Source organism: Littorina saxatilis, linkage group LG9 (assembly GCF_037325665.1).
Source record: "Littorina saxatilis isolate snail1 linkage group LG9, US_GU_Lsax_2.0, whole genome shotgun sequence".
Lineage (NCBI taxonomy): Eukaryota > Metazoa > Mollusca > Gastropoda > Littorinimorpha > Littorinidae > Littorina > Littorina saxatilis.
Genome location: NC_090253.1, coordinates 13,630,790 through 13,646,272, shown reverse-complemented (window position 1 = coordinate 13,646,272; position 15,483 = coordinate 13,630,790). Strand labels below are relative to the sequence as shown.

The following is a 15,483-nucleotide window of genomic DNA, read 5'->3' as shown; positions in this document are numbered from 1 at the left end:
CACACACACACACACACACACACACACACACACGCACGTACTCACACACACACACTTAACTTGCTATTGCCGATTTCGCGTAATGGGCAACTTGCCCACTACGCGTAATCGGCTGCCCATTCCGCGTAATCGGCTGCCGAATTCGCGAAATAGGCAAGTTTTAGAGGCGTTTACGCGATTTCGGCAAAACGCTGCCGATTTCACGTATTGGGCAGCGTTTTGCCGATTACGCGAAATGGGCAAAAATGTTGCCCATTACGCGGAATCGGCAATTACGTGAATTCGGCACGACATATATATCCTTGGCCTGCAGAGACAGAATTAGAAATGCTTGCACATTTTCTTTGTCTGCGTTCAGTGAATTTACAAGCATCTCAAAGTATGTCAACTTCGAAACATGGAAACCAAAAGTTGTGAAATGGATTTGGGTGCTAACCATTAAAAAGAAAAGACAGAAATAATACGTGCGTGTGTGTGTGTGTGTGTGTGTGTGTGTGTGTGTGTGTGTGTATGTATGTGTGTGTGTGTGTGTGTGTATGCGCGTGTGTACGTGTGTGTGTGCTTGCGTGCGTGTGTTTTTTGTGCGGATGTGTTTTCGTGTGTGTATCGTTCATTCGTGCGTTCATTCTTTCGTGCGTGCATGGGTATAATCGTGCTTGAGGGTCCGCTGAATTGTGTATCTGTGCACGTCTTACTGTTGTTGTAATCATACCGTTGACATAAAAGCCACCTGGCTTTCGTGAAGTGACCAGTAACACTGAAGCACTGGGCCGATAAGGGACAGGAGCATCACTTCCATCGCGTCTGTAGCCTGAAAGGGAACATGGGAGACAATTGACGATGTTAATGTTGGGCGCATAGTAAGAATCCGGGGCAGAGTTGGAATCTCGCGGGACTTCGTCACGCCTCAGTAGATTTCCAACAAAGCGCGTCATTTCCGGAAACGCACCGACTCATTCTAGAAATGGCCCTCCTTTCGACTAGCGATGCCAGTCTGATCGCCAGTCTGCCTCTCGCCCTTGACCATGATGGGTGACCACAGGGAAGAGGTGGACAGTTTTGTCGTGGAACTTACGCAGAAAATACAACCGTGCTCACGCAGAAGAAATATGACAATAATGTGCTGTTTCTAAAAACAAAACGTACGGACCACATTGAAGATGGGAAGTCTTCGAAGTTCAAGTGGTGGGTGCGTGAAAAGAAGTTTCAGCTCGTGAACTTTCCAGGATTGGACTTAAACGACGTTCTCTGCATACCCAGCAAACAAGAGGTAAGTTCGTAGTTATGAAACGTGACTGAAAGTATTTCGCTATGTTGTTTTATTTATTTTTTCGCATGTTTATTTTTGTACAGTTAATGAGTTATGGTTATCTCAACTGTTCTTGATTCCATGGCTGTCAGTGTCACTGTCAGCCAAATTTCTGTTGACATTGAGACTGAAAGTATCAGATGACATGTTCTATGGTCCATCCAGTGAATAAAACTCAGTTTCAAAGTTCTATGCAACCATGTGTGAACTGTGATCAATGATAATTCAATGTGTAACAGGTTTCCTAAACAATCGTCCATGTAATACGAGCTGTGTGCCTGCCATTAGAGTCATGCATTTTCAGTCCTTTAAAGTTTAAATGATTCGTATCATTCTCTGTACTTTTTTCTGTAATACTCTAGTTATAATAACACAGACATGCAACAAAAACATATCCATGTCAAACATTTTGGTTTCCATGTCAACAACCAGTCAGAAATCAAGTTAAAACCTTAAACACAGGCCGAAAAATAAGTTATTACCTTTTGTTGTTCATAACTTTACAGTTACACCGTGACATAGTTACAATTTAATTGAATATTCTTTAACTTTAAGTGCTCAGCTATCATTGTAATAAAAGATGAAGGTGTTCATAACTTTACACTAATCTTGCTTAAAATTAATCTGAACAATGACAACTCATGGCTTAAAATTTATTCAGTTACTTCAGACAGAAGCTAATTAGGTTCATTAATATATATTTATATAACTAGTTTCAATATTTGCCCCCAAACTTCCTTGTTCCTTTGATTCCTACAACATTGGTCTTGCTTAGACTTAATTAATTCATTTTGTACTGTTCATGCAGATTAATCGTAACACTTAACAAGTGTCATCTGTCAGTTGTAGAACTTGTACCCTCTCTTAATTCCAGTAGAAAGCACTATAGTTACAACAGCATATATATAATATGATAAAGAAATATCATTTTGCGCTCTGAATTCTCAGTATTTCTCAGTTAATTATGTAAGTGTCCACTTGATCTGTTGTTGTTGTTTTATTTTTTGGTTTTTTAAATATATCCAGACCTCAATGAGTTGTTTTGCTATGATTGTTGCTTACTTGTGTGCAGAATGCTGAGTCGCTGCTGGCAAACATTCCAGTGGCTGTGATGCGACAATGTCACTGCCAGATGTTCAGAAAATACAGTCATCAGAGGCTTCTGCAACATGGACGTCCTCGAGAAAAAAAAAATGTGCGGCATGCCATTTTGCTCAAAACCGGATTTGGCAGACTGGGTGCAGAGTGAGAAATGTCACTCCTGGTGCCACTTTGACTGTGCTGGGGTGGAGATGACGAGAGCTGAGGTCTCGGCAGAAGATGTACATTTTGTGTGTGTTGTGTGCAAGGACTGATGAGGAAGTGTTGATTTATGTCTTCTACCTTCCACCTGCATGGGGTTTTTTCCTTCTCAATTTGTTCATTAGTGCTGTATGATGTTCACTCACAGACTTTTCTCTGCACATATTCAGGGGGTGTCCAGAACGTATGTGTGTATGTGTTTTCAAAAATCATGTTGTTGTTCTTTCCAAATCGTCTCTTATTGACTCACCTGAGTAATTGGCGAGTCTAAGAATTCATATACATGTGTCAATCCATATATCCGGCCAAAAAACTTAACATTTGAGGTTAGCTTGGTTGTTTTTCAAGCTAGACTTTACACCCAACCCATCCCTTCAATTGCCGCTCACCACTTTCTCTCTCACCACAGCTTCTCCGACGACAACCAACTCTATCTCTCTGGACCTATCTCTGACCTCCCTCGCCTCATTGCCTCCACCCAGTCTTGTATCACCGACCTCAAGGCGTGGATGGACCTGAATAAGCTGAAGCTTAATGAGGAGAAAACCGAAATGATTCTTGTCTCTCCTAAAAAACATCTCAATCATCCTTCTCTTCCCTCGTCTGTCGATCTCAATGGTTCTTCTATTGCTCTTTCTCCTGCTGTCCGCAACCTAGGTGTCACTCTTGACCAGTCCCTGTCCTTCCATCAGCATGTTGCCAATGTCTGTCGCACTTGCTTCTTTGAAATCCGCCGCATCTCCTCCATCCGTCATCTCCTCACTGAGGATGCCACTAAAACTCTGCTCTGCGCCTTTGTCCTATCCCGACTCGATTATTGCAATTCCATTCTATCTGGCTCTCCCAACTACATCATCGAAAAGCTTCAGCGTGTTCAGAATCATGCCGCCCGCCTCATCATTCGTTCTTCCAAGCATGACCACATCACCCCTCTTCTTCAAACCCTACACTGGCTGCCTGTTCAACAGAGGATTCAGTTCAAGATCTCCACACTCTGCTTCAGAAACTTTGATCTATCGTCCCCTAGCTATCTTTCTGACCTTCTTGATGTCTACTCCCCCTCTCGCTCCCTAAGATCCTCCGCAGACACCCGCCTTTTTAGGATACCATCAGCACGCACCAAAACATATGGCCAGCGCACCTTCTCCTACCAGGCCCCATCCATCTGGAACCAACTCCCGCATTCACTCAGGCACTCCACATCTATGCAATCATTCAAAACCTCACTCAAAACACACCTCTTCCCTCACTAGTCCGTTAATGACCACACATCACCCTCTCCTGCTGGTCCTTGATCTGTCTCTTTCTTTCTCCTTCTTCTTCCCTTTCCAGCTCTATTCTTCTTCTCTCAACAAACTTTATGTATCCAATACTTTATTTATTTATTTACGACTGTTTTTCCGTCTAGAATGCATGTGCCTGTAGTTGGTATGAGTGAGTGCGTCGCGTTCTCGCTGTGCGCCTGTCTGTGAGTGTATGAGTCCTTGTCGATTTGTGTTTCGTATAATGTTCACTATGTATTTTATATTTTGTAAGCGCCTAGGGCTATATTTAGATTAGGCGCACAAATGTTCATAATAATAATAATAATAGACCTCTGAAAAATTTAGGGTTCGATGATCTTACAAAGTCCTTTGTACTGGAAACTTGCATTCTCCCAGTAAGGTAATATATTGTACTACGTTGCAAGCCCCTGGAGCAAATGTTTGATTTGTGCTTTTGTGAACAAGAAACAATTGACAAGTGGCTCTATCCCATCTCCCCCCTTCCCCCGTCGCGATATAACCTTCGTGGTTGACAACAACATAAAACACCAAATAAAGAAAGATCTTACAAAGTGACCTCAGTTTGGTTGACCCTCTTCAAATTTTGGCATCACAGCGGGGTCATGTTCGTTTCATTGGATTAAAACTTGTGCGTTGAAGCTATATCAGATGTTTTTGAAGCTACAGGTTTGAAACCTTGTATACTTCTAGTGTTTGATAATCTCCAGACTTGACCTAAGTTTGATTGACCCTTGTCAAGTTTTGGGGTCACAGGGGGCATGCAGTCATGTTTGTTTCATAAAACTTAACGTTGAAGTTATCTCAGATGTTATTGAATCTTAAGCTTTGTAACTATGAAAACTTCAAGGGTAGTTGTAGTTGATAGCCAACATGAATCTAGTTTGAGATACCCCTGTCACATTTTGGGGTCACTGCGTTGTGTCATTATTGCATTGCACAACTTTGTTACATTTTCCATATGTTTAAATCAACATATTCAGGGGGTGTCCAGAACGTATGTGTATATGTGTTTTCAAAAATCATGTTGTTGTTGTTTCATAATGGCACTGGGTTTCTTGTGCAAAGTTTAAACGGATGTGTTTTGTAATTTTTTTAGTCGTGCTGTACAGTTTGACGCCAGTTTACAAGTAGTGCTTCTGCTGAGCATCAAGATGTGATTAATGTATTTTTGCTGTCTGTCTTATGGATTCTTGTGCAAAGTTTAAACAGAGGCATTTTATGATTTTTAAATTGTGCTGTACAGTTTGACGTCAGTTTTCAAGTAGTGCTTTTGCTGTGTGATTATTTTGATGTGATTAATATATTTGTGCCGTCTGTTTATTTTTGTGTGTGGGTGTGCCAAGTTTTTACAGAGGTGTTCTCCTGTGAATGTGAGTTTTAAGTAGTGCTGTACAGTTTGACCCCAGTTCACAAGTAGTGCTTCTGCTGAGCATCAAGATGTGATTCATTTATTTTTGCTGTCTGTCTTATGGTTTCTTGTGCAAAGTTTAAACGGATGTGTTTTGTAATTTTTAAGGTTTTTTTGTGCCGTCTGTTTATTTTTGTGTGTGGGTGTGCCAAGTTTTTACAGAGGTGTTCTCCTGTGAATGTGAGTTTTAAGTAGTGCTGTACAGTAGACCCCATTTCACAAGTAGTGCTTCTGCTGATCATTAAGATGTGATTCATTTGTTATGTGCTATCTCTTAATTGTGTGTGTGTGTGTTAAACAGACATGTTCTACTGTGGCATTTAGATGTGCTGTACAGTTTGATTGCAGTTTACAAGTAGTGCTTCTGCTGTGAGATCATTGTGATGTGATTAATTTATTAGTGCTGTCTATTTGTTGGGTCAGTGTGCCAATTTCAAAGTGTGTCTTCTGTGACATTATAGTGCTGAACAGTTTGACCCCAATTTTCTAGTTGCTTCTGCTTTGTGATCATAATGATGTCACTAATTTTTGTTGTTGTAATTTTCTTGAAGTATAGTTTTTTGTGTGTTTGACTGTCAAGTTCAAACAAGTATCTTCTGTAACTTTTGAGATTTGCGTTACCGTTTGACCCCAGTTACCAAGGTTTGCCTCTGCTGTGTGATAATTGTGGTGTTATAAGTTACGTTTTGCAGTCTTTTGTGATTTCTTTGCCATCGATCCATTTTCATGCAAACAAACTAAGCAGTAACGTACTTTGTTTTAATCAATAAGGCAACTGAGGCTGTATCCTGAATAATGTCATTATTGTGGGTATGAAAGCTTTGTGCACCGTAAAATATTTTGTTACCCTTGAACATTTCTTCTGAATTCCATCTTCTAATTTTTGTATCTCTGTATTTGTGAACAACAAACTTGCCTAATGATATTTGCCTTTCCATTTTGTGTGTATAAAACTATATCCCATGACCTCCCTTCTTTGTCTCTGTTACTTCAGTATGGGTATATATGTTGTATTTTTATAGCTCAATAAATACATCATGGACTCAAAAAAATATATGATAGTGCAGATTCCGATTTGGGCGAAGAACTACTTTGCTCCCGACCTTTGACCTCGCGCCGAACAATGTGACACATTTGTATGAAGTTCCAAAATCGTATTGCACGGCTCAGAAAACCATATCAGTTGCACGCAAAAATGAATCTCAGAACTGATCTGATGTATGAGATGCAATAAGCAAACGTTTCTTTCATTATGAAAGCAATGCAGGTGGGAAAAAACGAACATTCAACTTACAAGATAACCAGATGCTAGCGAACCAAAACAAAAACACGAGTACCCTCCCCTTGCTTCGTTAGCAGACGACTTTTGAGAATCTGTCAGACCGTCCTTACCTGGCACGGTTGGGCTTCGCTATCATCAGCTGTTTCACGTGTTTTGCGAGCAAGTCTACTCTTTTGCCTGGCTCTGCAGTAAGTCCACATTGGCGATGAAGGTATCTAAGAACTTAACATGTGTGTATTTTTCCGTAATCCAGTCATATTCTTTCAAAATGCAATCAAGCGGCGGTGACAGACTTGGGTCCTGTTTTCATCGCATCAATACCAGTTTAGGTTCATGCAAACACACTCGCAAAACAGTTTATCATGTAGATACATTTCAAATAGGGAGCAAATGGTTAAATCTACATATGTGTTCCCTAAAATTTGCTTCTCTGTCAATAAGACTAATTGTATAATAATGCGTTCGAAAAAAACAACGTGGAATCGATTCTGAATCGAGTCGAGTAAGCCAAATGGGGGCCAAACCGGTTTCCCCGTTCCGCCGACCTGAAACGCAAAAGAATTGTGCGCTTCAACTAAATGGATTTCTATACGACTTCATTACTTTCTTGCAACTTATGAACCTTTACTTAACGCTTTTAAACGGTCTGAAAGTAGTGTTACCGCGTACTTATAGATGCACTCATTCGTTTTATTTTTTCAGCGACGGTCACTTAGTTTAAGGTTGCAAAAAGGCCATGTCTCGCTGAAAACACTGTTTCACACTCCACAGATCGCAAAAGTGCCGCTAGTAGTCTACACTTTGTGTTTGATGGTAGAATGGGATATACAGATTACAACACTCGTGGTTTTTTATATGGCTTGTATTTCAGTCAAGACCCAGCGGGAATATCAATCGAGAGCCACTCGCCAAAGGCTCGTGTCTCCCGATGATATTCATCCGCTGGGTCTTGACTGAAATACAAGCCATATAAAAAACCACTCGTGTTGTAACCTATACAAATGAAATGGTGTGTGTGTGTTCATTGGTGCTCATACATTTTATGTGTTTTTTGTGTGGGAGAATTAAAGTTTTTATTTGCATCACTGATTTCTTTGTGTTGGTGTTTCTGTGAGACTGTGGGGTCAAAGACAAGCATTTGACCTAGGGTGTGAGTGTGTGTGTGCATTGCTCCTCAAGCATCATGATGTATGAATTGTCTTTTCTTGTCTCAATATAATGACATATATAATTTCATGCGGCTTTCCTACGAAGACACAGAAGTGATTCAGAGTGAATCAAATGAAACATAATGCATGTGGGACGTACACATTTTTTTTATATAATTGTAATCATGTGAGGTGTTAAAAACGTGCATAAATCCCTTCAATTAACAAGATGTTATGGTTTGAGTACCTGAACCAACCTTGTTATTTTTTCCGTTTTAAAGCCAGGCGAGGCTTCTTAATCCTCACCTTAAATGCTAAAATTCGTTTTTGGCTGCGTGCTGCCCCTGCAATCCGCCAAGGCCTAGGCGGCCCTTGGACCCCGGCAGTAAAAAAAAAGTTCAGTCGCAGGCAAAATTCAGACTCCCACCCATGTAGTGTAAAGCCATTAATCACAGTCATAAGTTTGTTTTCATATTCTGTTTGTTTATAAATTCAGTTCATTGATCTCTGTTTTGGTCTTCGCTTTGTTGCTTTGGTTGAAAAAAGTGACCTTCTCTCCTTCTGAGAAAGCTACCTCTTGTGTGGTGTGTGAATTTAATTAAACAAATCATGAAATGTATGCATTGGCAGCTAGTGCTTCCTTCCCTTTGTTTATCAAAGACCAAAAGGCATTATTCAAAGAAAAGTCATACTCAACTTATATGATGCAATCAAGCACACAAAATGTAGCACATATAACATAGCACAGTTGTTCCAAAGAAATATAAGAGCATCCCTTGTACCCCCCAAAAAAACAAAAAAACACACACACCTTGCTTAGCATCATAATGATTGGGATAGGCAGACACTGTGTACATTGAAACTGGAGATGTATTCAAATATATCATATTACCAGGTTTTTCACATATGCACACAAGCACACATTTAGTGCTAATTTTTGCATTAACTGACTTTAATCCTTTCAAATTCTTACACCCTCTGTATGAAAATTATGGTACCTCCTGTTGATCTTGTGCCACCAGGACAAGTTGTTCACAACCATTACTTAAACTGTTTCCAATGATGAAAAAAGTGTTGAACACAAAAATATGTCATTTTGTTCTCAGTATTTACACATTCTCAAGCAAGTAATAAAAAATTGTTCTGCGCTTCTGCCCATATATATAGCTATTGAATATAATCTTTCTCTCATAGAACACACTTGGGACATATACATACATGCATCTTCAATTTCTGTGACACTGGGTGTTCCCAATGACACAAGAATGGCCGGTCACAATGAGTTAACAGTCAATAATGTTAACAATAAACCTGTTAAGATGCAGGCGGCATATCATAATGAATTTGATACTGAATGCTGTTGGTGGCTTTTGTATTGACAATAAAATATAACTTGAAGAACGCAAAAGTTTACGGAATACACAGAAATTATCAAGCGAGTTTGTTAATGGATTTTACTTCACAATAATATAACATACTTACTTTTAGATAAAAGAAAAGAATTAAGTGCAAATACAATTTCCACTCAGTAAGTTACATTTTTGTGCAAACTGACCCAAACTAAATGTTAACTGGTCCCTTGACTCCTACTTACAGTTACCAAATACCTACCCTGAACCCAACTATATACATTCATAGATGTTTGGCATGATGATGATGGGGTGTGTGTGTGCGGGTGTGTGTGGAGGGGGGGGATGCATAAATATAGCCACACACATACCCAAACCAACTATACTGTTTCAACTTTAACACAGTACATTGAAGAAGAAGACAATCAAGCAACAATTAAGTTACGCATGAGTGTTGTCAACGTTACTTAAATTGTAAGGGTAAACTTCACAAGCACCAGTTAAAATGGCAAACTGAAGTGCTCGATCGTTTGTTCAGAACGACGTCCGACTGAAGTCAGTGTTTATTTTTCCAAGGTTCGTAAGTAAGAAAAATAGCAGTTGGTATGATTTTTTCTAATGCATCTGTTTTATTACAACCAACTATTGATATTTTAAACATACGCTGATCATTGTAGTCCATCAATTATCATTTAATCATCGCATTCTAAGAAAGAGCAAAATTCTCACTCTGCGCGCGGTTCATTTCCAGAATCGCGTAGCGCGAAGTTGGAATTCCAACAATGGCGGCCATAGTTGGAATTCCAACAAAGCGCAGGTCATTTCCGGAAAAGCGCCGCTGACTAGATGGGACGCAACATTCGGAAATAACTGCCGGGTTTTTGTTTGGGATTTGAAAGAGTTGTCCCCCATAGTTTACCAACAATCCCAAGCCACCAACAACAACTCAATGTTGGAGTCAACAACAACAACAACAACAACAACAACAACAACAACAACAACGCGGATTTATGCACACATTGCACATGTTTACAAATACAACTCAATTTGTTTTGACTAGCAGAATAATTGCCGTTAGACAACGATATTGAGCTTGCACACAAAATGGAACAAACAAAAGCTTGACACGGATTTGTAAACCCATGGCCCATGCCACAAGTACACAAGTAAATAAACCTAAACCTAAACCTAAACAAAATGTTGACGATCAAAACATTAAACATTACCACTATGAGCTTGCGAAATATATATATACACATGGTTCATGTCACAAGACTTAGTATAGATATACACAACTAATAAAAAAACACCATAAAATTAAGTAAACTGACCACGATGAGTTTGCAGACAAGATAGATTCTGAGTTGTAACCACCCGAAGCCAATTTTCTCGATAGCTTCTTCCACCGTGAACGATGAAGTGGCCTCCCCTTCAACGTCGCCATTTTGTTCTTGTTTCTGTTCCTCCGTGTATTTGAGAGGCATTTTGTAGCTGCCGTTTCACTGCAAATAAATGAAGGTTAAACATTAAAAACATTGTCTGGACTGCTTGGGAGTATTTCGGGGCAAACACAGATACACACAAGAATAAAGTCAGAGACAAAGTCAGAAATACAGACAGACGTACGTACGTACGGACGGACGGACGGACGGACGGACGGAAAGACGGACAGACAGACAGGCGGGCAGACACAGACACAAGGACAAAAAACTGACAAAAAGACAAACAAACAAAGACACACAGACTCAACAAAAAAAAATTTTGAACGCAGACGCACGTACGATCGATAACACGCATGCAAGCACGGCCCGCACGCACGCACGATACATAAATACATAACGAGTCACGCCGATGCTTTTTACCCGTCGGTCTGTCTATCGCAGTCTTTCACTTTGAAACTCTTTCCAAAGAGAAGGCATTCAGATGTGTACTCACCGCGATTACTTCAATGTATCTTTTTTTTTAAAGGCACAAAACCACTACTAATTCTGGATACTCTGCCTGCAACTCCGATGATCTCACAACCTTGATGGGATAGAGGTAGTAGACATTCAGCAGGAAAAATGCCCTACTATTGATCTATACCATAGACCAAAAATGGTCTATGTCTATACAGAGCATATTTTCAATGTAGCAATCTTTCTTCTCTTCTTCTCGATCGCTCAGACAGGGACTCCGGAACAATGTAGCAATCTAGACCATCTGTTTCTGCTTATTCAACTCAATGTAATCACACGTGTAAAACGGTCATACGTGTCACTGTCAGTGTTAGTTTATTAACGACAGTGGAACCCCTCTTAACAACACATCTAAAAATAAGGCCTTCTGCTTTAATATTATGCACTGCTTAGTTAATTCCCTCTTGGGCGAGGGCTGGATGAAAAAAGATCTTTGCTGTATCTATTCCATTACCCTCGAAAAATAAAGTTGGTTCGTTCGTTAAAAAAAAAAAAATAAATAAAAATAAGGCCTTAAAGAAGGAGTGTGTTTTAAAATGGAGAAAATGTATAGATCTTATGAAGGGAACATTTGAAAAAGGTCCTTAAAAAAAAGGAGGGAGGGTTGATCTTAAAAACGAGGGGTGGAGGTGCTGGTGGAGGAGGGGGAGGGTCTTGAGGGGGGTGGGGGGGGGGGTGAAAGGGGGGGGGGGGGTTACACAGTGGCAATATATAAGTTTAACGTTTCTGTTTCTGATGTATATTGGGCATATAGGCCTATAGGGGTGTATATATATCGCTTATGATCATACTCTTCACCACCAAAAACACGAATTACTCCATTTAAAACGCGAATTTCTCCATTTCACCTCCTTCTTCTTCTTCGATCATAGGCTGAATCTCCCACGTTCACTCATGTTTTTGTACGAGTGGATTTGTACGTGTATGACCGTTTTTACCCAGCCATTCAGGCTGCATATGCCGATTTCGGGGGGAAATTTCTCCATTCAAAACGCAAATTTCTCCATTTTCGCAACATGTACTTTTCCAATGACGAAGCGTCCCGAATTCCACAGCAATGTGATAAAAAAATCAAAATGAACTGAAATAAAATGACGTTCAGCGCCACAGATGTGCCGAGGCCTTTGAACGGAATACACGCATCCTGTCACTTAGACACATTCCAAAAATCAATAGCGTACCTGCTGTTTTGCGCAGAGTGTGAGTTGTTTGATTATATTGGCTTAGTGAATGAAAGCCAGCTGGTAAAACAGTGGTGTCAATTAAAATTCACTCCACAAAAATGTCTGTATTCTCATGTTGTACAAAAAAGTTCCCGGTGTAACACGACATTTTTACTCAACGAAAAATTGACTCCGGAGTAAAAATTTCGTACGAAATGTTTACTCCCAGTAAAAGTCTCGTACGAAAAAAGAACTCCACAAGGAACGAAAAAATTACTCCCTCCACGAAATTTTAACTCCCCAAATCTTTACTCCCCTGAGTAAAAGCTTCGTACGAAATTTTTGCTCGGGAACCTATCGTGGTGGAGTAATTTATTCGTTATCTATTTGTCAGGGGAGTACGTTTGTCTCTGGTTTTGGGAAAGTAATGTTTTCGTAAAGGGATTACAAGTTTCTTACGAAATTTTACTCCGGAGTAAAATTCTTGTGGGAGTAATTTTCTCGTGTTACACCGACTCTCGATATTTGGCATGCGTCCAAGTTCAGGGCTGATCCTTGTGTACAAACGGGTGAGGCTTTAAAAAAAAAAAGTTTTTAACGTGGACCTATGTTTATTGACATGTGTGGTTGATGTGATGCTTTTTATATTTGTTGTTGTTGTCAGCATGATACACACAAACATATTTAATGTTAATGTAATCTGTTGTTTTTTTCTTTTCTTTTTTTCTTACGCGTGAGGCTTTAATTAAATGAGGCAAGGGCACAGAGGCTGGCCAGGCGGGGGTTCTAATGAATAAGGGGGAATCACCGTGCCGTTGACTACCAGACGATTCTGTGTCGACTGGGAACCTGATTTGACTCATTTTGGGAAGTCTACTATTGTTCAGTGTGTGGAAAAGATAGACAGGTCTAGGTATGGAACTTTTCAGCACGTGTACGGGAACGTGTACGGGTAAATCTACGTAGTTTTACGTCACGCGTTTGCCAAGATCTGTTTTCTTGGTGGGAACAAAACAACGTATGCATTTGGAACATTGTTGAAAAAAAGTGAGGCACGGGTGACGCAATATCTTCACGTAGGCGTACAGGTCTTTGCTACACGTTCTATCACCTAGAACACTGTATTATAGAATGGGTGAGCATGACGCAACCTGTCACGAGAAACAGAACGTGTTTAAACCTATATTTCTCAGCCTTTGCACGTTGTTTTTCAGCAAAACACAGCTCAACTGATATGAAACCCTTCATTTTGCATGCAAGCACTGACCAAGTGCGCACGGAAAAGATCCTGTTATCCATGTCAGAGTTCGGTGGGTTTTAGAAACACGAAAATACCCAGCATGCTTCCCCCGAAAGCGGCGTATGGCTGCCTGAATGGCGGGGTAAAAACGGTCATACACGTGCAAAAACATTAGTGAACGTGGGAGTTTCAGCCCATGAACGAAGAAGAAAAAGAAGAAGAAATGCTATTAGAAAAACCCACCTCTTATTACACATCGCAAGATATACTGATTGGTTGATAACAAACAACTTAATCGATACATCTCCCGTGCAAACTACTTGTGAATATTTTGGAAAAAATTGTTCGAAGCATATGTAATGTCGTTTGGGCTTGAATAAGATATACAATCCTGATAATCAACTCCTCAGCAGTTGGGACACATCTATTTGCTCTTGAGATATAATCAGACCTAAGAATCACCTCGAGCGGGGAAAACAGCAACGCCTAAATCCTTCCGTTATTTAATTCAGGTAACGAGATCATTGCCCATGGGTATACCATAGTATAGATTTCTTTTCAGTGATACAATACAAATCGAAAGATGTTGCCGGCAGGCCCAAAACAACCGTAATAATAATAATAATAATAAGAAGAAGCAGAAGAAGAAGAAGAAGAAGAAGAAGAAGAAGAAGAAGAAGAAGAAGAAGAAGAAGAAGAAGAACAACAACAACAACAACAACAACAACAACGATGACTATGACGACGACAACAACAACAACACAACACAACACAACACAACACAACACAACACAACACCAACAAAAACAACAACAGCAACATCTTTCTTTCTTTCTTTGGTGTTTAACGTCGTTTTCAACCACGAAGGTTATATCGCGACGGCAACGGCAACAGCAACAGGAACAACAGCAACAGGAACAACAACAACAACAACAACAACAACAACAACAACAACAACAACAACACTCTCACTAATTATCCTGGTGGAAGTTATACCACGTACAGGATGAAAGAAGTACGAACATTTTGATATCCATTCTCAATAGCAGCAACCCTCACACCTGGTTTATTTGGCAGATTGCCACCCCCGCAAACAAGAGAAACAACGACAGCAATGAGACAAACGACAACGACGACGACAACACCACCACCACCACGGCGGCAAGCAACAACAACAACGACGACGACGACGACGACGAAAACAGTACCTCCACTACCAACAAGAACAAGGACGACGACACCACACACCACCACATTCACCGCCACCACCACCAAAAACACCACCACCACTAATTTGAACTATAACAACAACTACAACAAGAGCCTTGAATTATCCAACGATGCAAACAACAAAACTTACGAAATGAAAAATCCTCTGCACATTCATAAAGCCTGTCCCGTCATTCTGACTGTGAAGCGCTCCTGTTCGTGAATATCTCTCGTACACTTTTGCCTAGAGCAGTATGTGTTTGCGCACCCAGCACGATTGTGATAAAGAGAAAAATAAAAAATCATTCTGCTGCTCTCTGCCGTTGGATGACACGAACGAAAGCCGTCATACGCTTGATTAATGAATTCATAGCCATGGGCGCTAGTCACGGCAGCAGCTGTTTCAGCATCCTGAACTCAGGTCAAAATGAGTTCGGCTCATTCTCTCCCTGACAGGATGCCTTGTAATGAGTTTCTTTGTCTGGCAAGGAAACCGATTTTTTTTTAATTTTTTTTTTTAACATATTTAGAGCTTTTTGTAATGTATTATTGATATAAGCAGATTCGCGATCGTCGATAATGATTTTTTATGGTGTTGTGTAATTGTTAAATTACAAAGGATTTGTTAGACAGTTTCAAGGGAGCTATTATTTCGCGGCTGTATTTACTGTGCAAACAACTCTAAATATGGCAAAAGTGTCACGTGATAATCAATCGTTTGGTTTCGGCGTTCGCTGAAGCAGACGATTTTTTTCTGTAGTGATGCAACCATATATTATACGGTCTCCTTCCGGCAGCAGTCCCAAAATTTCGACTTTTTTTTTTTACC

At 40.2% G+C, this 15,483-nt stretch overlaps 1 protein-coding gene and 1 long non-coding RNA gene across 3 annotated transcripts in view; one reads left to right on the top strand and one right to left on the bottom strand.

The window, feature by feature from the left end:
• LOC138975331 (synaptic vesicle 2-related protein-like) overlaps positions 1-14,955 on the bottom strand; it is a 37,570-nt gene extending 22,615 nt beyond the window's left edge. Inside the window, exons 1-3 of one of the 2 annotated variants that reach the window (XM_070347987.1) lie at positions 14,806-14,955; positions 10,416-10,586; positions 713-811 (exon numbers count right to left, since the gene is read on the bottom strand). In XM_070347987.1, the coding sequence (XP_070204088.1) occupies positions 713-811; positions 10,416-10,568 (252 nt within the window). In that variant the 5' untranslated portion in view covers positions 10,569-10,586; positions 14,806-14,955. Of the gene's footprint in view, positions 1-712; positions 812-10,415; positions 10,587-14,653; positions 14,672-14,805 lie in introns of those variants that run through there. The other variant, XM_070347988.1, reaches the window with a different exon arrangement.
• On the top strand, positions 841-2,736 carry LOC138975329 (uncharacterized). Its single transcript, XR_011458620.1, has 2 exons — positions 841-1,270; positions 2,382-2,736. It is a non-coding gene; the product is annotated as an uncharacterized lncRNA (long non-coding RNA).
• Positions 14,956-15,483: the final 528 nt, after the last annotated feature.